Consider the following 22,011-nt stretch of genomic DNA (forward strand, 5'->3'; position numbering starts at 1 on the left):
ATGATGCCTAGTCCCCCAGGGGACCTTCAGGTCAGCATGTGTCCCCCATTTCACGCCCCATGGTTCCCTGGCACCAAGACCCCCATGTGCTTTCTCAGCCTCTTGGCACTCCTGACAGGGCTGTGCCTGCCCAATACTCACATTTTCTTCAGATGTGGCAGTTTCTTGAAGATGCCAGTGGCCTCCAGGACGGAGATTTCATTGTTGTTCAGGCGCCTGGGGTGGGCAGCAGGGAAAAAAGCTCAGGAGATGTCTGCGAAGGGTCTGGCACAGGCCAAACCCTGAGCCAAACTCCAGGGCCAGTGATGGTCCAGCTGCAGGAGGAAAAGCAGGGTGGGAGGGAGGAGGCTCTTACAGCTCAGCCGTGGACTGCGGGATGCGCTCCGGGATCTTGGTGAGCTTCAGGTTGGAGCACTCAACCACACTGGATTCGCAGCGGCACTTCGGAGGGCAGATCACATCGCTGTTGCACTCACTGTTCAGCTGGTAATCCTCCGTCCCTGTGTGCCAGCGAGGGCAGTGTGGGCTCCCATGGGCAGAGGCACGGGGGCTGTGCCTGCCCTCCCCTCCTCTGATCCTCCCACACCCCCAGCCAAGCTCCGTCTCTTCCCCAGCTCCCCTCATCCCAGCTGCCGTGCAGGTACTACTCCTCTCCACGCCCAAAGCAGCTTCTCCACGGGGATATTTGTCCTGGGTACATGGGGTGCTGTGCTACCCACCACCCTCCCGCCTCCTGCAACCAGAGCCAGACCCCGGTGACACCTCTGTGCCCATCCAGGTAACAGCATGATGGGAGATGCCGCAACACGTCCTGGTACCCAGCACTTCTCTTACTGCGGCACCTGGGAACTCAGCAACCAGAAATGATGGGAAATGCAGTGTGGTCCTGCTGGCCCAGACCGTGGGGGTCTGGCACAACCACCCCTGCAGGCAGCCTGGCCGAAAGGGCACCATGCACACACCCAAGCACACACGCATGTGGCTCCTCCTCTTACCTGGGATGAAATACTGCTCTTTGGCTGCAGGAAAAAAAAAATAAAAGCACATCAGCACCCTGAGCACAGAGACACCAGGCTGGGGCAGGGGCTGAGGACAGCCACGCCGCAGTGCGCCCATGATGGGGACAGGGACGGCTCTCACCTGAGCAGCGAAATTTCTTGCTCTTGATCTGGCCGATGCGCTTGTTGGCCAGGCGCCGGGGGCTGGCACAGCGGGCGCCGCTGGTCTCGATGGGGTTGGCGCGGAGGAAGTCTGCCAGCCACTTCAGGTTGCAGTCACAGACGAAGGGGTTCTGGGCCAGGTGCCTGCACCGGGACAGCAGGTGACCACCAGTTCCAGCCCCAGCTACCCACTGAGACACTTCCCTCCCGCCCCAGGTGTCCACCCGAGCATTGGAGCTAGCGTGGGCACTCACAGGGTCTGGATGGCCCGCAGGGAGGTGAAGGTGCCCTTGGCCAGGCTCTGGATCTTGTTGTCATAGAGCGAGAGCAACGAGAGGTTCTGCAGGTCCTGGAAGGCATCTGCCCGCACGCAGTTGATCTTGTTGGCATTGAGGAGCCTGGCAGAGAAGGAGGGAGATGAGGCTGGGGACCCCCTTCACTGCACCATGGGTGTTGGGGACCTCAACCCTGCTTCCCGGTGTCCCCGCAGACCATCCCACCCAGCTACCAGCGCCTTACAGCAGCTGCAGGGCAAAAAGTCCCCCGAAGACGCCCTTGGGGAGGTCCGTGATCTTGTTGCCATACAGCACCCTGGGACAGAAAGGCTAGTGTGAGAGGGATGGGGGGGGAGCAGTGTGGGGCATGGTTCGACAGGCACAGCACCCACCCCCTGTCACCCCACACACCCTGGGGTGGGCACTTACAGGGAGTTCAGTGAGCGCAGTCCCTGGAAGGCATCAGGGGCGATCTCCGAGATCTGGTTGTTGCTCAGGTCTCTGAAACCAAAAGGGAGAAGGTGGCCTGGTCCCTTCTTCTCTCACCTCTTTGCGCCCCCTTCTCCTGCTGGGTGCAGGGGACCACCCCCAGCACCCAATCTACAGAGATGGGGGTATCCAAGACCCCATCCCAGTGCTGCCATGTGGGGAACCCATGTCATAGCAAGTGCCCCATGCCCGTCGGAGTGGGGGGCTGCAGGCTTATGCAGTGGCCAGCAGGGTGAAGGGTGCTGGGGTTTGGGGTGAGCTGGTAGGGGCTGCACACTTACATCCTCCGCAGCTTCTTGTAGGGGGAGAAGGCGCCTGGGGGGATGGACTTGATGCCGTTGAGCTCCAGGCGACTGCAAAGAGAAGGGGGAGAGATGAGGGCTGTAGGGCTGGCCGAGCCCCAGCATTCCACTGATGGGGCTGCAAGACCCCCAAGCTTGAAGCAAGTTACCCCACTGGAGTGGCACCATTCACCCCAGGGACAACTTGCAGCATGTGGTTGGGGTTTTCTCCATCAGGGAGGGGTGCCATGGGTGGGGGGACCATGCCGGCTGGGGTGGGGGTAAGCATCTCCTCCCACCCAGCACCCTGGGTCTGGGGGCACTTGTTGCCTCCCCATGTGCTTTGCTCGCTGTCCCAGCAGGGGCTTTGCACCATAATTGGATTCCTCTAAGGAGATTATTTCTCTATTTACATTTTTAATGCAGCTAAATCCAGGGCTAAATCTGGGCAGCATGGGAGAAGGGCAAGGAAGGCCTGCCGCCCCGCACGGCGGCTGAACCTTGGGGCTTGCCCCTGTGTCCCCACTGCCTTGAGCCACCCAGAGCCCAGGGTTTACGGTGTGGGGCCATACTCACATCTCTGTCATGGTCTCAGGCAGGTTGGCAGGGATGGCCGTCAGCCCCTTGCCCCGACAGTCCACGATGCCATTGCTGCAAGTGCACATGGCCGGGCAGGAGCCAGAGGACAAGCTGCAAAGCTGGGCACGTGCTGCGTCCGTTTGTCCTGCCAGGGAAGCAGCCGAGCATGGGAATTGCAAAGAGCTGGGCCCGGCAGGTGGGTGGCAGCACCCCGAGGAAGGGACCCTGGTGACAGCTCGGTGTGCTGGGACAGCTTGTGGCACCTTTGAGCAGGTGCCCAAGGTCCCAGTGTGCCCCAACCCCGTGCAAAAGGCACACAGCTCCAAGGGGACAGACTGATGCACCCTTTGCCACACTGATAGGGTGGTGTTGTCCCCATGTTGTCCCCGCACCAGGGACGGTGCTGACCTGAGCTAAGCCCACAGCGTGCATCCAGGCTCTGAGCTGGGGCACGTGGCAGGGAGTGGAGGTAGGCTGCATCGATGGGACAGGCTTTGCTCCCCCCGACCCGCGTCTCTGCCCTGGCACCCGCTGCCTCCCCCGTCCCCCCTCACCGGAGCAGCTGAACTCGTTCTTCTGGATCTCGGCCACGTTGAGGCCACGGAGCTGGGCTGGAGCAGCACACTGGGTGAAGAGCCCGATGGTGGGGCGCTGGCGCAGCCACTGCGAGAGCCAGGCCAGGTGGCAGTCGCAGAAAAGGTGGTTGGAGTGCAGGCGGCTGCAGGCAGATGGAGCAGTCAGTGGCCGCAGGACAGACCCTGCCCTCCCCACTGCCCTCCAGCTGCCCCAACCTGGCTCATCCCAAAGGCTGGGGGCATACAGAGGGGGACAGCGAGGAGACCGAGAGCATCTGCACTGGTTTCAAAGGCCACCTTGCTTGGCAGTGCTTGGGGATGCTCTGCATGAGTATCCCCTCCATCCCCTCCCCACGGTGCTGTCCCAGAGCTGTCCCAGAGCTGGGGACATCCCACCCCAGCCCAAGGGGTCCCTCCCACCCCCACAGCCCCAGCACTCACAACGTCCGCAGCTTGGGCATGTGGTTGAAGCTGGATACAGGGATGGAAGTGATATTGTTGTTATTCAGGGTCCTGTAGGAAACCAGAGGGGGGCAGGTCAGGGCAGCCAAGCCGTAAATGGGAGCGTCAGATGGTCCAGGTGGCACCAAACCCCTGGGATCAACAGCACCCACTGACCCCCCCCAGCACAGGGTGGATGGACAGACAGAGAGGTGAGGGATGGGGACAGCCCAAACCCCTGGGCAGGGCTTCCTGCCCTTTCCAGGCTTCTCTCCTCCACAGCCAGCTGCAGCCAGATGGACCTCCTGGGGCAGCATCAGGCCCTGGAGCACAGCTCTGCAGCAGTGGTACCAGACTCCTGCTCAGCCCCTCCTCAGGGCCAGGGAGAGATGGCATGTTGGGGATGTCCCTGCAGTAACCTCAGTGAGTGAGGAGCACCCGGGGATACCCCTAACCCACGTGGGGCTTGCGGGCTAGAGGGTCCAGCCGGCCCCTGGCCACTTACAGGACCTCCAGCCCCCGCAGGGCACGGAAAGCCCCATCCTCGATGCAGCTGATCTGGTTCTTGTCCAGTTGCCTGCAGCAGAAAGACAGAGGGAACATTGCTGGGACAGCCCAGGCAGAGAGCGACTGGTGGCTCCCAATGCCTCCTGCCACCAGACCTGACCCCAAACTCCCTCATGCCCATGCCTGCTGGGACTCACAAGTTCCTGAGGTCAGTGGCCCCACGGAAAGCTTTCCTAGGGATGGCCTGGATGAAGTTCTCACTCAGGTCTCTGCAGAAGAAAGAGGCAGGAAGGAAAATTAGTAGTGCCTGCAAAGCACGATGCCTCATGGGACCAGGGCACCTACAGGCAGCGGTATGCCCCCAGGGGTTCTAGGAAACTATAATTTGGCTTCAGGTCCTTGGTTGCCCACTGCCCTGCTGGCCGTCCCAAGGCTCCATCCATGGTGGCTGCAAGTGGCTGGGGCCCCCCAGGCACTGCTGTCCCCAGCTCTGATAAGCAAAGCAGCAGGGCACAGCTCCGGGAAAACCCTCCATACTTAAATACCCTCTGACTGCTATAATTACATGTCCTTGCTGATTAACTGGTAATTACACCTAGTGGCTCCAGCAGGCATTCCCATGGAGCCTGCCCGCACTTCAGAGGGCACAAATAATTGGGTCATTAATTACTTCATCACTACACAGCACCGTCTGTCTAATCACCTGTTCTGCAATGCCAGTGCGTGCCAGGTCCACATGGACTCTGTGTTGCAGGGCTGGCAGCAGGTTGGATCCCCCACCATGCCTGGGTTGGCTTTTAATGACCATGAAGGCCATAAAAATCTCACTGCAAGTACAGTCTGGGTGGACTGGCTCAGCTCACCCCATCAATGGGGGACCTGCCTATCGTATTTGTGCCCTACGGTTCCCGTGCAGCCATTCCCTCTCCCACCCCAAGGGTCAGGAGCAACTCTGAGCTTGGCAGGCTCCTGCATTGCTTGCCCCCAGCCCCACTCCAGCACAGCTCTGCTCCAGCCACCCATGGGGCAAGAGGCCAAGTCCCCAGCTCTCTTCTGGCACAGGGACACTGAGGCACAACATGGCATTTGTCCTATACAGCAAGTCCATGGGTGAGCGAGGAGCAGGACCAGGGCATCCCGCACAGACCAAGCACCCTCCAGCATTACACAGGCCATGCAGACAGCCCCATCCCAGCCTCAAGAGGTGGTCTGGGGTGTCCCTGGATGCCAGCATTTCGCACTCAGTGCCCACCAGCTCTGCTTCAAGGTAACAAAGCCTGTTCACTACTGATATCCCACAGCAGTTGGGCTGGGTCAGGATGGACGCACAGCATCCACGCTCCTCCCCATGCCTTCATTTCCTCCAGAAAACAGTCTCAGCATAGCCCACAAGCTGCTTCCCAAAAACCCAGAGGTCCCCAAATTGGGACTTCACCCCAGCCAAAAGCTTCACTGCCACAACAGGGAAATGTTCCCAGCGAGAAGCACCCAGCATTGCTTGCACGAGAAGAAGGAAAACCCAAGGACAGTGGGCTTGCCCAGCCCTCCAGTGGGATGCCCGGCCACCAAGGAGCTGCCATACGGTGCCAGAGCGATGCACCAGCCCCTGCCCCCTGCACATGTGCAGGGGGCAGGGGCCAGTGCATCGCTCTGGCACCGTATGCAGGGAGCAGGGGCTGGTGCATCGCTCTGGCTCGTTCCTGGGGAACCAAACCCGGCTGGCAAAGCCCCACTGCTGGGGCAGAGGATGGGAGAAGGGCCCAAGCTCCCGGGGAGGGGTAAATCCCAGCTCCCCAGCCAGCAGCCGGGCGCACAGCAAGCGCAATTTCACCGCTACCCGCGCGGCGGCACTGCCAGGCTGCCCGGCCCGGGCTGCCTGCGCTGCCTGCGCTGCCTGCGCTGCCTGCGCTGCCTGCTCCAGCCCTTCCCCCCCCCCCCCGAAAGGGATCTCGCAATCTCCACAGGGGAAGGACCCGACACCTGCAGCAACCCCCGACACCCCAGCACCCCTTCAGATGCAAACGCCCCCTCCCCATCCTGTGCTGTGGACGTGACGAGCACAGAGACCCCCAGGAACGGCACTGACCTTTCAGGAAAACGCAGCATCATCCCAAATCCCTTTTCCCTTTTGGCTCTTAGAAGAAGGGACCCCTGCAGAAACCCCCTAGAAGTTCACCACTCTTCCTAGCAACATGTTCAATGCATCCTGCTCCCCTTTGGCAGCTGCCTGTCCTCCAACATTAAACCGGTCGCAGCGGGGCCAAGCATGGGAGCACCCACCATGCTTTGGTGCTCTGCACCCCTCTCCCACCTCTGGCACTGCCTGCCCGGGCAGTCCCTGCCTGCAGTTTGTTTGGTTCCCTCATGGAAGCCTTGCTTGCGCTTCTCCGCTCACAGCACATGGGAGTCCCAGCCCGCCCGGGGAGTAAACCCAGGCGTCTGTCTGCAAGCTGCTCACTTACAGCTCGCGAGGGAAACGCTGCTAGAAGGTTGCAACTGACTTTGCGAGGCTTCTCCCCTTCACAGCTTTTTGTGACAGTCACCGATGAAGTGCTGCCATTGGGGGTACCGAAGCCAAGAGGGACAGACGCTGGATACGAGGGTTTCAGCAAGGCCCTGGTGCTGGGCTTACATTGCCGGCATGGTTACACAGCTGATGACACCAGGACAAACACATGCTTTGCCTGCGGGATCCTCAGGCCCCAGTGTCGGAACAAGGCATGACCCCTTCCCTCCTGGTGTTTCATAGCTCCCAGCTATGTTTGCTTCACACTTTGGCGCCAAAGAAACAGCAGATGGCACGGCTTCTCCTCGCTCCGCCGCACGGCTTGCGGCACCCTCGGCGGCTGCGCCAGTGCCACCTCGCACCCCGCCAAATACAAGCATGTCGCTGCTATCGCAGGCGGAGTGTCAGCTTGCAGTGGTGACCACAACCACTGACAGGTCCGACAGCCCCGCTGGGGACCAGCCAGCAGATGGGCACGGACAGAGGAGGGGGACAGAAAGCAGCCCCTGCCATGTTGTCACAGCCACCCTTTCTGCCTTTTCTGGTTCCACTTCCAGATCTTTTCCTAAAGCTCCAAGTTTAACAGTTCCTGTTTATTGAATCCAGGGGATGCCCAAGCAGCCAGCCCATCCACAGCAAAGCCATTCTCCCTTCACTGCACCACGGGGACCACGCAGCTGGAGTCTCTCCTCCCATGGCACAGGGTGCAGAGGGCTCCGATAGTCCCAGGGGTGCAAAGTGGGAAGGATGTCAAGGGGTGAGCAGGTGATGGGGGACACACAGCCTCCACCCTGTGCATGCCAGAGGACGGAGACAGACGTCTGCACTTAGGCAGACCCTCTGTGGAGGCCGTAGCACATGCGCATGCCAAAGCTGGAAGCTCTCAGCAGCCTGTCTGCAAAGCAGGACCCTGGCTTGCTCCCCAGAAACACACTGCATTTCCACCCCTTCCTGCCCCAGCCCCATCCCAGACCCCTTCTGTCCCAAGGCTCACCTCCCCCAGGGGTTTCTGACCCAGCAGATGCCTATTAGCAGCTCAGCACAGGGACACTGAGGCACAACATGGCAATTGTCCTATACAGCAAGCCCATGGCTGTGCAACGGGGAGAAGGAGGGCGCCCACTTTCCTTCCAAGCCCCCCGAAAGCCTTACGGCCAGGCTATGTCCACACAATTCCCCCCGCCACCCCGGCTGAACAGCATAGGGGATGGCAGCGGTCAGGGACTGGGATTTTGGAGACTTCCCTGCTCAGATCTAACACCCCACCGCATGCACGATGGCAGTTGGTGCACTATCTGCGGTGGGTCAGGAGGTACCCGCGGCTCTGGCTCTCCTGGCAGCCAGCAGCCCCTGCCCCACCGCCGCCAGTTCCCGGTGAGCCTCGGCGAGGAGCCAGGCGCGGGGAGCACGGCTCCCTCGGGGCTGGCAAGGGCTCGGCGGTGGGAGCCAACCCCCCAGCGCGCCGCCCTGCCCGGCACTTAACGGGGCACCCGAGCAAAACTGTTCAACATCGCTTCCCAGTGGGGAGCCCACTCAGGCAAACAAACCCCAGCAGCATTAATCTCCCCTGCAAGAGCCCGGCGGGCCGGAGGGCGGGTGGGAAGGAGGGGGCCGCAACGGGGCTGCGGCGGCCAGGCAGGGAGGCCGGGGCTATTACCACGCTCTCATTCTTTTGGCTAATCCTGACTTCACACTTTAACCTGATTGAGCCTTGTTTGGCGAGCCGGCTCCTCGCACGCCGTGTGAGGGGATTAGGGCCGGACGCAGCGGGGAGGTAATTGCTTCCCAGTGGCGCTGGCCCCGCATCCTCCGAGCCCCCCGCCGCCTGCCAAGAGCGCTGGGGCGGCCTGGCAGCCCTCCGGCATGGCGCTCCCCTCGCCAGGCAGCCCAGCTTGGCAGTGTCCGCCGGGGCTGGCTCTGCCGGCGGTGCAGAGGTCCGTCTCGCCCGACGTCGGCAGCCACCAGGGCACCTCTGCCCGAGCAAAAGTTGTAGCCCACGTGTCCCAGCTACACTGGCAAGGCCTGCGGAGACACACCATGACAGGCGAGCTGCCCCGGCAGCACCCACACGCCCAGGTGGGTGAAGCATAGCGGGTTGCTCTCCTCTTGAATTTGGTTCCTCCCCAGCTTCCATGCTGGATATTCCTTAGCAGGCAGTGGGCTCCCGGACCCTCCTGCTCACTGGGGCAGATCAAAGGCATTAACCCTTCAGCTGCTGCCAGGCTGCTGCTCCCACGATGAAAACGCATGACAGATCCCTGCTCATGGTCCTGGGTGCTTCCCCCAGCAGCTCCACTCCACCAGCACTGGGACCAGCCACTGCAGGCAGGCTCGACCACAGCAACCATCCACCAAGTCTCAAGCAAACAAGGCAGCTGCCCTTGCAACCAAAGCCACACAGCCCTGGGCAGCACCAGCGTTTCAGGCTGGGATAGGTGCTCCCTGGATCCCAGCCTCGCCTCACTGGCACTGTGCTGGAGGAGGCTGTACCAGGGTGTAGCCGGCATTTCCCCAAGCTGAAGTGCCTGTCAGGGACAAATCAGCAAGGACCATGGCACTAGCAGCTGTTAAACAGCCCGGTGTCCCTTGGGTCACACCACACATGCTGTTTGTCCCAGCACAGCCTGCCCAGGGCAGAGGGATGGGCAGAGCCAGGGCTGCCCCGCCAACACGGCTGTTCACGCCACGACCTCCACCACCTGACAGGTGACAAGGGCGAGTGTGAAGGGACAGAAAGACTCCCAGATTACGCAAGATCGATAGAGTAATCAGTGCTCACATTAGTGGCCGACAGCCCAGAGTCCCTCCGGGGGTTTTGCACTCTCGCTGCAGAGTGGAGCATCTACACCCATTGCTTGTGCCGGTGTCGGCACCCACAGCCCCACGCTGGGGGAAACAAGTGTTTCCAAGGACCCACGTGTCCCAGCTGCATGATCCACTCGAGACGATGGACATGAGTCCCCAGTGCTGCAAGGACTCAGTGCCCAAGGAGGGGTGTCCCAGAGGCGAGCTGCTTGTTGGAGGCTGGGGGCAGCTGCCCCACTGCTGTATTAGCAGGGTGCCTGGGGGGTAACGAGGCAGGGTTTTGTCCACCATGTCACCTGCCCTGGTCCCCAGCACCAGCGTGAGTGGAGCCCCACAGCAACGGCTCAGGTTCAGGTTCTTGCGGCGTGCCCCCAGCATTACGTCAGGCTGTTTGATTTTTAATGGGCTCCGCTGGCCCAGCTGCCAGCACTGCTCCATCCTGGCCAAGGGGGACAAGACAGACCTCCCACCCCCTCCGCCCCTACCCCACTCTGCCATCCCCAAGGCCACGGGGAGCCTGTGCACTGCCTGCTGCTGCCTGTTACCCACTGCGACCCTGGCCCCTGGGGCTTTGCGGAGGACAAGGTGGGATGGCAGAGCCTGATGCATGGGTGCCAACGGGCCAGGGTGCAGCATGGTGGGCTCAGTGTTGAGTCCCTGCCACTCAGGAAAGAGATCATCGGGTCTCTGGCAACGGCATCTTGGCAGGGGCCAGACAGGCAAGTGGAGGCAATGGGACAGGGTCCAAAGCAGCACGGTGAGCGGGAAAGGGAACATTATTCACTGCTTTTCACACCACCAGAGCAAGGGATGACCGGCACAATCACAAAGGCAGGCTTAAAATCACAGCTAAGAGTGACTCCTCCAAATTACGTGTTGTTAGTCCATGGGACTCCCAGCCACAGCCAGCTCAAACCAGAAATGAACAGAAGAAAAGGGCAGAGATGCACCTGCAATGCCGTGCTGTGGTGAGGAACACCTGCGGGTGGATGCTCAGGAGCTGCCTACTGCTGCCAGGAGACCAGCTGGGCACACCTCTGGTAACCACCACACTGCCCAGTGCAGGCTGCCAGGGCACGGCAGACGGTTCAGCCGCTGCTCAGCCAGCAGGGACTGTCACCCAGCAGGAGTCACTTCTCCTGTCAGCCTGTTTTAGCGGGAGGCGGAGATGTACAACCCTCCTGCTCCCCAGAGCAGCGTGGGGGATGTCAGCCTGGGGTCAGCCCGATGCCAGCACCCGCTGCCCAACCAGGGCAGGGTGCCAGGGCCCCCGCTCGAGTCTCTGCCTGCCACTCTTGTCCATGCCCCCCCTGGGGGGGGGGGGACGACGACGACGACAGCAAGTCAGGGCGGGGGCTGCTAATGCAGTGGTTCAAGGGGGAACAGCTGGTTGCTGTGAGGAGCATCCCAGGCTGGGCGGCGCAGCACAGCCCTCCCCGCTGGCAGCCGGAGCGAGCACTTCATCAGACAGCCCCAGCCGCCAACAATTACGTGCTGAGTAAATCGATGGGATATAATTGGACTATTAAGATCTCATTATCCTCCTGGCTCCGGGTGCTGCAGCCTGCAGCGTGCTGGGGGAGACCACAACCTGCAGCCACAGAAACCGTCTGACCCAGCCGCCTCGATGGGTACTGGATACTGGGGACAGGGTGCACGGAGCAGGAACAGTACACCCAGAGGGGGCAAGGATTGTGGCAGCAAGCTGTATTCAGTGCAAGAGACATCTCTGTGACACAGCAAAGTGCTGTACAAAGGCAGGGAGATGTTCCTACCAGAGCCCTAGAGATGAGGTGGTCCAGGAATCCTTCTTCTAGCCACCACAGCAGCCTGAAAGCCACCACTGGCCTTTCCTGCCCTGTGCAGGGCTCACTGCTCTTGGGTGGCATGGGGAATCTGGCCTCTATATGCACTTTCATGCATGTCTCTATGCTAGCCCAGCCAGAAAGCGGGGCTCATGTCCTCACCTGCAAGTTGCAGAGTCCCCATGCTCCGAGTGGCACAGGCTGCCCAGCCCCGGGGGTCCCCTCCCCTGTGCAAGGGCCATGTACCTGTCATGTCTGTCACCTGCTCACACACCACCCATGGGGAAGTGATGTGACTCCTGGCCGTGGGACAGTCCTCCTGAAGGGACCAGAGTCCTCAGCATCTCTTGGCGGGCAGGATGACACACTAGGTCACATCCACCGAGGTCCAAGCAACAATAAATAATCACTTCCCTTAGGAGAGCTGCCCTCATCCTGACATCAGGCTTTTTGCAGTAATATTTCTTGTTACCTCAGCACCAGTGAAAGCGATGGATCAGAGCTCATCCTTGCCAGGCCTATATATATAAGAACAAAACAACTCTTTGCTGGAGCAAGGTAACATGCTGCCAGACATCATGATGTCATGCTGAGCACCTTAGACCATAGACCTCAGCGATAGGAGCTCAATCAACAAATTCTGCCTGTCCACCATGTACACAAGGCAAAGAGTAAAGGAGAATGCTGCCAGACCGGGGAGCAATGCTTCACACCACTCCTTTGTCAGGAAAGGCTTCCCAAAGTGCTATGCTGACCACAGGCTCTGGCCCTGGTCCCTTCCCTCCTGAGATGCAGATACTTCCCAAAACATTAAAGCTGGAGAGGTTTGTTGCTTGGATGGCCAAGCAGAGCACATGTAAAATGCAGCATATGCTCATGGCAACAGTGAGAAGAGTCTCAGCCCCAGTGCTGTGGTGCTGATTTAGCAAAACATTTCAAGGCACGCATAAATCTCAGCAGCTTCAAAGGGATGCTGCTGACCCGTGCCACGACCTGGGCCACTGTCCTTACCAGTGACTGACACCAGCTGGTGTCACCCAGCCATGCCACCACGGTACCTGCGTATGCCTAGGGGGTGCACCGGGGATGTTGAGGTGTTCAGGTGCATGCACTGTGGGTGACACCAGCAGCCCCATGTTGCGTACAGGGGACGTCAGGGACATGCAATGTCCATGGCGGGTGGGATGATCTGCACAGGGAAGGCAGTTGCGTGAACCAGGGGTTGCTCTCTGTGCAGGGCAGCGCCTCTGCAGTGGCTCCGGTCCAGCTCCGGCAAGGAGTGGCTCCAGCATGGGCTGCGCTGCAAAGCCAGAGACACAGGACTCGGCCTCTGTGGGAAGGGGGATGCCATGGGAACAAGGGGAGCTGGCCAAGGAAAAGAGGGGAAGGTGGGAGGGAGGGGGAATGAAGCATCTGCCACCCACCCTAGAGCCTCTTCAGAGACTGAAACAAGTTAAAAGCAGCAGCTTTAATGGCAACACAAGTGAAATAACAAGCTGCAAACCCTGGATGCCTGTCGCCGCCCCCTCCCCACACTGTCCCTTTGTTCCTGCAACCTCCTTATCTACGGGAAAGGGAGCCAACAAAAGGCTGAGGCATCGCCACCAGCTCCCCAGCATCCCAAAGTGCCTGGAGAGAGCCACAGCACCCCGTGTGCCCCACGCCCCGCGGTCTGGCAGAGGCCCTGCAGCACATACCCAGCAACAGCCAATCTCCCACGGTCTGCAAAGGGACCTGCTGTGTGGCTGGCATGTCTCCCCTGGCTCCCACTGACCGCTGGATGGGGGCTCATCTCCTCCAGCAAGTATCTGGCTGGACACCACGTGTTAAAACTGCACCTGCCCAGCTCTAACAGCCTCCATGTCCCACCAGGAGCCTAGGCACCCAGCCAGTGGCCCCATTGCTGCATGGCCTCCTGCTTCTCTCCATTCCTGCTTTTCACCACCTCCAACTCCCCTCCACCCTGGTGTTCAGCAAGCTTGCTCTTCTCTCCCCTTTAATGTTTTTGCTTCTGTCTTGCCCTCTAGTAGCGGGAAATCCCTGTGAAACCTTCCACCAAAGCATGTTTTGTTTCCAGCTCCCACGCTGCCCTCCAGCCTGTGCACCTACCTGCTTCACATTTGTATCACCCGGCTCATTTCCAGCAGGTTTCTGACGTGCTGCAAATCAGAGGCACGGAGCCATCCCTTTCCCCGGGGGCTGCATGACCCTGCCAGCCTTCTCCCCAAACCCACCTTCAGCTCACTGCCCCTCTGCTCTCCAGTTGCAGAGGGAAACCACTGCTCACAGCAGAGCATCATCCCAGTACTCAGAGACCCAGCACATCCCAGGGTGCCTGGCAAATCAGGGTACCGCAGTCCAGCAGCTCCAGAGCTTGAGGCAGAGCGAGCTGAGGGGTAGAGGTGAGGATTTGCTGGACCACACATGGCTCTACCTCCAGCAGACTGCAGGATGCCACAGTGAGACCTGCCCGTGAGCCCTGTGGTGGTTAGGACAAGGTCAATCCCCCCTCACCCCACCATGACCCCATGCACGGAGGGCCCTGCAGGGTGACAGTGCTGTGCCACGCTGGGAGAGGTGCCAGGCTCCAGCCCCGCACACCAGGAAGCCTTGCACCCTTCAGCACGCAGCGTGCGCTCCCTGCCCGGCAGCTCACACCCGAGGAGACACCCTGAACATCATGCAGCAACCCTCATCCAAGGTGTAAATGAAAAAGCAAACAGCTCTTCTGGCGAGCCAGCTCCAAGCCCTGTGGGGAGCTGGCTGTGGCTCTTGTTAGCAGGCTCATCCCCTGGGTTTGTGGCACTGCTGAGCTCAGAGCTAATTGACTCCCAGACTCTGAGGCTTTTAATTGCTAATAAGTGTGAAGCCAGCCCTGCCGGCCCTCCTGGATTCCTCCGAGGTGTGAATGAGGCTGAGCCAAGCTGAGAATTGCATCCCGGCTGTCCCAGATCTGGCACAGGCTGGTGAGCCAAGAAGCAACGTTGCGGATCTGCGATGCTGTTCCTCAGCTTTGCAGGTCCTGGGATAGCAACTCTAAACCCTGGTCTCAGCTTTGGGAAGGGCTAAAGCAAACTCCCTCTGGCCTGGAGGATGCTCTGAAATGGATGCTGAACCTTGCAAGACCCAGATGGGGGATACTTGGTGAGATGTCCTGGCATGACCAAGGGTCCTTCAAGCTCCTCACGCTCAGCCCTAGCACTAAGACAGGCAAAACTCCTGGCTCAGCAGCAGCTGCATCTCGTAACCTGGCTTCCAGAAAGCACCTGGGAGCAACCACAGAGCCAGCGGTGGGATGCAAGGTAGGAGATGCATCGTCGGGTGAAAAGCATCAGCCCCTGTTGGCAGTCAGGGTGGAGCCAGCAGGACATCTCAAATCCAGCCCACCAGCTGGAAAAAGAGATGTGATTGTACACAGGGTTTGGAAGGAAACAGCCCTGATAGGAGAAGGGTCCGATGGGAAAGGAGGGTGGAAAACAGGGCAGTGTGAGTGTGAGGCTGTGAGAGCGCCCGAGCATGTGAACCAAGCGCAGGAGCACACAGCACAGCAGGGACAACCCCACAGGCAGATAATGAGGCACTATCCCGTGTGGCACATGTCAAAGCGAGGACAAAAATGCTGGCAGGGCAGCAAAGCCTTGCTGCAAGGCTGGGCCCAAGCTGGGGCTGCCCTTGCCCCAGTAATGTCTCTCCTGAGAGGGTCTGGGAGAGCAGCACCCAGTTATGGGTCATGGCCATGCCACAGGGGACAGTGAGCTGCACCCCAGCCTACGGGGCTTTCCTACACGGAGCAGCTCTTTCAAGAGCCCCTGGCACAAAACCACACCATGAATCTGGGGAAGCCTCTGCCTGCAGGTAGTCAGTACAGCTGCAGCCACCCAGGCCATAAAACATTGCAGCCCACAGACCTCGCCTGTGCTGGGGATCAACAGTTCCTCCTTGTTTTGGGGAGGCAGAAATGAGTTGCCGGAGGCACATCTGGGTGCTCCTCCTGTCTTTCCCCGAGCCACATGCGCATAAAGCCTCAGAGGAGCAGCAAGCCTGGCAGCAGTGCCCGACTGCAAGGCACAGACCAGGGAGCCCCGGCCCCAAGCCCACGGGCATCTGGGGGTCTCGCACAGACCTTCAGCCTCCATATTAAAGCTCAAGTGACAGGGCTTTTCAAGCCGCCCCCAGGGTTAATTATCTTTGAGGTTAACACCACCACCACCACCCCCATCTCTGCTCCAAGCGCACCTCACTGCAGGTGGGGACACGGGCTGACCCTGCACTGCGGACGGACCTGGACAGCCAGGGGCTGTGTTACCTGCGTGTCCACGTCTCCTGCCACAGCCTGGCTGAGCTGGGCAGAGGCGGCCGGGCATTTCCCAGTCACCTGTGTTTTCATGAAGGCTGAGCATCTCACCGCCATCACCCATGCTACGCCAGAGCACGCAGCTCGTGGGGATCGTCAACATGCCTGAAGCAGCTCACCTCCACGCCCCTCTCCCATGCTGAAGGGAGACTTCGCTGAAGGCCAGCTGGGATTGCAGGAGGGATTCCCACTAAGGGAAGAGCCAGAGTGCATTCAGGGAGAGAGGATGGGTCCCCACACCCTGGCTAGCATGGGGGGTCGCTGCTCCCAGCTCCAAGGGAGCTGCTGGCTGTGGCTGGATCTGCCAACGTTGCAGCCAGACTCCAGCGTAGCTGCTCGGGTGGCCGGGTTCTGCTCGGCACAGCTGTGGCTCGTGCTCTAGGACCCGGGGAGAGGAGCCGATGAGGCTGATTACCCCTGCCAGAGCAGGCCTGGCGGGTTTATTTTTAACAGTTCTGATTGAAGCTGGTTTCCTGCTGACATTTACACTCCCTCATCATTATCGGCTCCCCGGCTTCCAACCACCAAGATTAAGGGGGGGGATGAAATCTCCCGAACAGTGGGGTCCTGGCTGCAAACCCTGCAGAAAGGGAGAGACCCACGTTGGCGCAGCTGGGCAGATATCAGCCCTTTCAAAGGAATGTGGGTGGCTGGGGAGCCCCGTCTCACAGCGGGGGCATCGTGGGCTGGGACCCTGCCACAGGATGCAGCAGGAACCATCTCAGGGCAGCCTGGGGACGGATATGTGCCACCTGACACTGGCAAGTGTGCAAGGACATGGCAGCATGGGTGGGCTACACGTGCAACTTTAGGTGCTGGTGCCCCCAGAGACACCCACACTCCTGGGAGTGCCCCAGCTGTGACCAGCTCCAAGTGTTGCTACCCTGAGCCATGGCTGCTGGTGTGGGCCAGCAGAAGGGTGAGCAGCCAACCCCTAGTCACATGCATGTGCCAATGCCAGCACCCCTGAGCTCCCAGCAGTGGGCACAGGGCAGGTCTCAACCCCCAGCATGGTCCTCTGTGATGGGAGAGGCGAGCAGGGGCTGCACAGCACAGCCGTACCCTCATCCTCCTTCCCACACTGACATAAACTTTTTATTTTCAAGGCAGGCAATGCAATGTGGAGTCGGTAGCAGGGCTCCCAGCATGGCCATAGCTAGGCGCTCAGATCTGAAAACCTTTTTTTTCTCTAAGAAACAGTCAAATTCCAACACGTGCAGGCTAAAAATACACCCCAGTCTGCCAGGGACTCTGCCCGCTCTTACATCTCTTGGATGATTCATATTTTGTCAGATCCCAGCTCAGTTTCAAGATTAAAAATACCAGGTTTGGGAGACAAGCACGTCACGGGCCCAAGAAGGTGTCAGAGCCCCGTGGAAGGTGGCCAGAGACCCGATGGTGGTGGCAGATGTCCTGCTCCAGCCCAGCCACGGGCTGGGCATGGTCCCTGCCGTGGGAACAGCCATCCCTCACCCCGTGGAGGGGGAAAGCGTGGAAGCAGCCCTGGATGGGTACGCACCATTCCGAGGCCAGACAACCAGCATTCACCCCACTGCACCCCAGAGCAGCTCCAAAATGGGGTGGATCCATGCATGGGAGCTTGCCTCCAGCCTTTACCTACTTAATTACCTTCACGGGTATGAAATTGCCAATAACTAATTAGACAGCTCCATTCCCGCCTAATACGCCAAAAGCTGTCTCCTAATTAAATATTACAGGGATTTAAAAGCATTTCTGACAACATATTAGAAATGTAAAATACTGCAAATTAGACGGCTCCCCCACTTAAATCCTGCCTAGGAACAATGCAGGGTTCTGGCTGGGCAGAAATCCGGGACATCTTTTCAAGTAAATTCGGAGAAGGGCCCTGTCTTCTGGTAAAGAGTTTGGATTTTTTTCTGAGGGTTGGAGATTCCCAGAGCACAAAGGAGGCAGCCCAGAAACGCCTCTGCTGGTCCTGCCACCCCCACAAGCCCCCACGAGCCCCGCAGCAAAGGCGGTTGGGATGTAAGAGGGCTCCCGGTTAGTTAAGTAAACATTAATGCAAATTGTCAGCAAGCCTGGAGATGAGATCCCCGGCACCGCAGCTTGGAGGGGAGCAGGCGCTTCCTCATATTATCAGCCCATCCACCCGCTGAGGGGGGAGCAGGAGCAGGGAGCTGCTCGGCGCCAGAAGAAAGGAGCTCCGAGAGCCAATTTTCTTCCAACTGCAGCACATTTGATGTCTTGTGAAGTCGAGTTCACACACGCCGTCTCGCCTCTGCCTCGCACGGGGACGGGGATGGATCCTCCCTGCACACACACAGCCCCAGCTCCGCCTGAGCACATGAGCATCCCGCGGCATCCTGGGATCCAGCGCAGGATGAGTGGTCCCCATTGCATCCCTCCAGCCAGAAAACATCTGGAGAGAAAAGGGCTTGGGTTTTGTCCCATCCTCATGTGTTGGCTCTGAACGAGGCCAAAGCACGGCTGCCTCGCTTTGCCTCCTGCACAGAAAGCGTCTGTGCCTCTACCCTCAACGCCTGCTTGGTGCAAGAGCCAAATTCAGCACTGAGACAGAGCCGTGGGGACCATGGGATGGGGCACAGGAGGACTGCAGCAACCCTCACCGTAACCTGCAGGCAGGAGCTCAGCCCAATACAGCTCGCAGCTGCTCTGCTGACAGGCTCTTCCCCTAAAAGCCAAGCAGAGAGCAGGCGGTTTGCAATGGAAAAGCCTGGAAGCAAAGGCAGGGAACACCACCAGGTAATTGCCTGCAAACTTAACTTGGACTGCAAGCAGGAGCCGCAGCATCGGACTTTGAACGGGGCTGTTTCATGTGCCTGGTGCTCCTGCTGTTCTCGGTGCTCCCCATCAGACACTGGAGAGGGGATGCGCACAGAGGGACCGTTTGAAATTCACACCTCAAAGTTGATATCCGAGTGGCCTGGCCTGTATTAGCTGCACGACTGGAGGCAAGTCAAGGCGAGGGAGGGTGAGCAGGGAGACAAGGGCTCGCACTCCCAGAGCCTTTAATGCCAGGATCAATCACCCGCTCAGGGGTGCTCAGCCACAGCAGGAGCGAGGAGCCGTACTCGGCCCCTTCCTTGCTACAGCTTCCATGCTGCAGCTTGCACTTGGGGTAATGCTGCTGGATGCCGGAGCACCCTCGGACCAGGGGCTCTCCACACACCCCTGCACTGCCTGGGAGCATCTCCCGTTGCACCCGTACACACTGCAGCACACATAGTGCAACCCATCACCCAACGCATCATGTCCGTACACCCACCAGCATGCAGACACACTGCACACACGCTTGCACCCTTAATTGCTCCTTAATTCTTATTTTCAAGCCTTTGTCCTGGCAGTGTGATTTTTCACCAGGCCCTGCACCAGCACACCTGGAAGATCAGCGCCCTGGGGAGCAGCAGAGGAGGAGACATAGCCCCTCTAGGAGTCCAGCACATTTTTTGGGGCTGGTGGAAAGATCAGTCCAATGCCTCTCACCCAGAAATGCTTCCTTGGGCACACAACCCAAGGAGCACTCTGGGGAGGTTAGGCAGGGTTAGTCATGGCTCAGGCTGTGGCAGGTGATGGGCAGGGGCTGCTGTTTCTCCCAGGCACTCCTGCATCTTCAGAAATAACAGCTCATCCTGCATCTCTGGAGTGCAGGACACGGGATTCAGACACATTTTTGGGAAAGCAACACCTGATGTTGGTGCACGGCAGGTTTGGGCAGCCCTTTCCTGGGCAGACATGGTGCTGCCAGAGCATGGCGGGGGGCTTCGTGCAAGGGAGGAGGGTGTCTCATCCCGGCCATGCTCCCCCCAGACCCTCACCATCCCTGGTGCCCCATCACCCAGCCCCAGGGATGCAGATGTGTAACCCCAGATCGGGCCAGGCTCTGCATGCTAATGCCCTGCCTTTCCTGCTAATGCCCTCTCTGCAAAACACAGCAAGGTTGGGGATCTAAGTACATCAAAGCTGGGCTTTCAACTGGCTTAAAGAGGCACCCTGATTCTAATCGGACTGCCCATGCCACGGACGACAAGATCCCCAGAGCCATCTGCACCCTCCCCTGCAGCATCCCAGAGCCTCGCAGCTGAAGGTCAGACCTGGGGGCTCTCCAGGACAGGCTCTCACCTCTGCAGCTCAGGGGACGGATGCTCTGAGTTCAGCTTCCAGCCAAAGGACAGCCCTAAGCTGGGGAACTGACCCCCTTCCAGGGCTGTTGCCTGCTTTCCAGGGACTCAGCGGCCTCAAGCCCCTTTTTCCAGGGACAGATTAGGGCACAGGGATAGCGCGCATCGGTGGCCACAAAGCCAAGGACCGAGGACTGCTCTCCCTCCCAGCTGAAAGGCTCTCCCTGGCTAAACCCCACCTGCTCGCTGGAGCCACAGCGTCTGTGGGGCCAGGCAATACCTGCCCCTTCCCCGCCATGGCCCTGCAGGGTGGGGAGCCGACCCGCGGAGCTGGGACATCCCCACTCACCTCTGCGACCCGCAGGCAGCTGCCTGAGCGAGCGTCCCCCAACTCGCAGGAGGCTGCAGGCAGCATGGGGCTGGGGAGGTTGGGCAGCTGCCCACCTCCCCCGGGGAAGGCAGCGGGCAGCCAGGAGGGGACAGGCGCCAGCCAGACCCACGCCGAGAGGAACCGCCATGCACAAAGGCAGCCCAGTGCTGGCCACACACTGCTAAGGGACAGCACGGTCAGCTGGTGGCCGGGGCCTGGCAGGAACGGGGTCCCACCACCCGTTTTGCCCCTGGAGAAGAGGATTTGCCGCAGCGCCCGCCTCGCCAGGCTGCAAACAGCCTCTCCCCCTCATTATTTTTTCACCGCAAGAACTATCTTATACCATATCAATAATTCACAGGTACAAACGATAACGTTCGCTGTCATGGTCCGGGAGCCACATGTTCCCGGCGAGGGGGAAGGGGCTGGTTGAGATCGCTATTGTTAATGCCTGCGGAGTCGGGGGGCGGGGAGGATAAATATTTAACACTGTGTCTCCGAGCAAATGTCCATGACCGAGGGCTGAACATGGGTTTTACACAGAGCTGCTCCTGCCCTTGAGAGGGTCATTAGCATGTTAAAAGCCATCAGAGCAGGGCTGATGGAAGGGCTCTGCCGGAGGGACCCCCCCAGCGCTCTGCCCGAGGGCCAGCGGGGATGCGAGGGGGGTTTTTGCTGCTGCAGGAACATGGCGATCTCCATCCTGCCCAAATTTCCCCTTTCCGAAGTACAAAGGCTGTGCTCTCAGCCACCCGGCGAGGAGCATCCCCAGCTCTGCCCGCTGCCGCGTTGGGGTGCACGGCGGATGGGGCACCTGGGGGTACCCCGGGGCTGGTGGGTGGCCGGGGCAGTTCATTGTGCAGGGAATTACAAAGGGGACACAAAGAGCCACACACCGCATTTTGTGTGAGCTTCCTCTCCCGGGCCGCCCGGGCCTTTCTTTTGCTGTGTAGAGGGTGAGCCTTCTGTGTAAATCCCCGGGGCGCGGCGGGAGAATAGGTGTCTTTGTGAAAGGGGCTGGAAAAAAAAGGGGGGGAAAAAAAGAAGCAAAAGCACAAAACCCAGGCCCGGCAGTGGCAGGCTGCAAGGACAGGAGCACAAAGATTCCCAGAGCATGTAAAGACATTCCTACAACGGGGGGGATCAGGGGTCGGCAGGCTGCAAGGGCACACGGGCGTCTGCACGCACCACCCCGCTCATGGGGGTACCGATGGCTCCTCGCAGCATCCCACCACTCCACACGCGTTGTCCCCAAACATGCAGCCAGGGTGGGACTTTCCCAGAACCACATCCCCAGCTACAGACAGCTTTTGCCTTCTCACTGTCCCAGGGACCGGCAGCCAGGAAAACCTCATGGCCAGACAACCTGGGAGCGCTCCGTTTTGGCCTTGCTGTCATGGTCACTGCTAGCATCTGTCTGCAAACGGATGGGAACAGGGGAGGAGCAGAACCTGACCGGTCCTGTGGAGACGGGGGCACTGGGGGAAGAGCAGTTGTGATGGGCAAGGGAGCGGTGTAGGGGAGAAACAGTATCTTCAATCACCGCTGCTATTTGCCCGGTGAACTCCGAGGCAGAGTGCTTGCAAAGCTCAGCCCGCACCTAACCAGCCAAGGTACTTTGTAGCTCATAAAATTAAAGCAAAGCCGTCTTTCCCTTTTACCACGCTAGTAAATTATAACTCTGCCTAAGATGCTCAGACAGGATTGCAGTGCAGGGGTCGGGAAGGCCACGGCTGAGCATCC

The 22,011-nt window shown here is 59.7% G+C and overlaps 1 protein-coding gene across 2 annotated transcripts in view; it reads right to left on the bottom strand.

Annotated features, from left to right (window-relative positions):
- The window catches only part of SLIT1 (slit guidance ligand 1), a 61,061-nt gene that overhangs the window by 11,343 nt on the left and 27,707 nt on the right, over positions 1-22,011 (bottom strand). For both annotated transcript variants that reach the window (XM_086467250.1, XM_086467248.1), the window contains exons 5-17: positions 4,505-4,576; positions 4,306-4,377; positions 3,801-3,872; positions 3,339-3,502; positions 2,782-2,929; positions 2,206-2,277; positions 1,865-1,936; positions 1,680-1,751; positions 1,415-1,558; positions 1,141-1,304; positions 996-1,019; positions 356-500; positions 142-216 (exon numbers count right to left, since the gene is read on the bottom strand). In XM_086467250.1, the coding sequence (XP_086323376.1) occupies positions 142-216; positions 356-500; positions 996-1,019; positions 1,141-1,304; positions 1,415-1,558; positions 1,680-1,751; positions 1,865-1,936; positions 2,206-2,277; positions 2,782-2,929; positions 3,339-3,502; positions 3,801-3,872; positions 4,306-4,377; positions 4,505-4,576 (1,296 nt within the window). The remainder of the gene's footprint in view (positions 1-141; positions 217-355; positions 501-995; positions 1,020-1,140; positions 1,305-1,414; positions 1,559-1,679; positions 1,752-1,864; positions 1,937-2,205; positions 2,278-2,781; positions 2,930-3,338; positions 3,503-3,800; positions 3,873-4,305; positions 4,378-4,504; positions 4,577-22,011) is intronic.

Source organism: Leptosomus discolor, chromosome 6, assembly GCF_034619465.1.
Source record: "Leptosomus discolor isolate bLepDis1 chromosome 6, bLepDis1.hap2, whole genome shotgun sequence".
In the NCBI taxonomy this organism is placed as follows: Eukaryota; Metazoa; Chordata; class Aves; order Leptosomiformes; family Leptosomidae; genus Leptosomus; species Leptosomus discolor.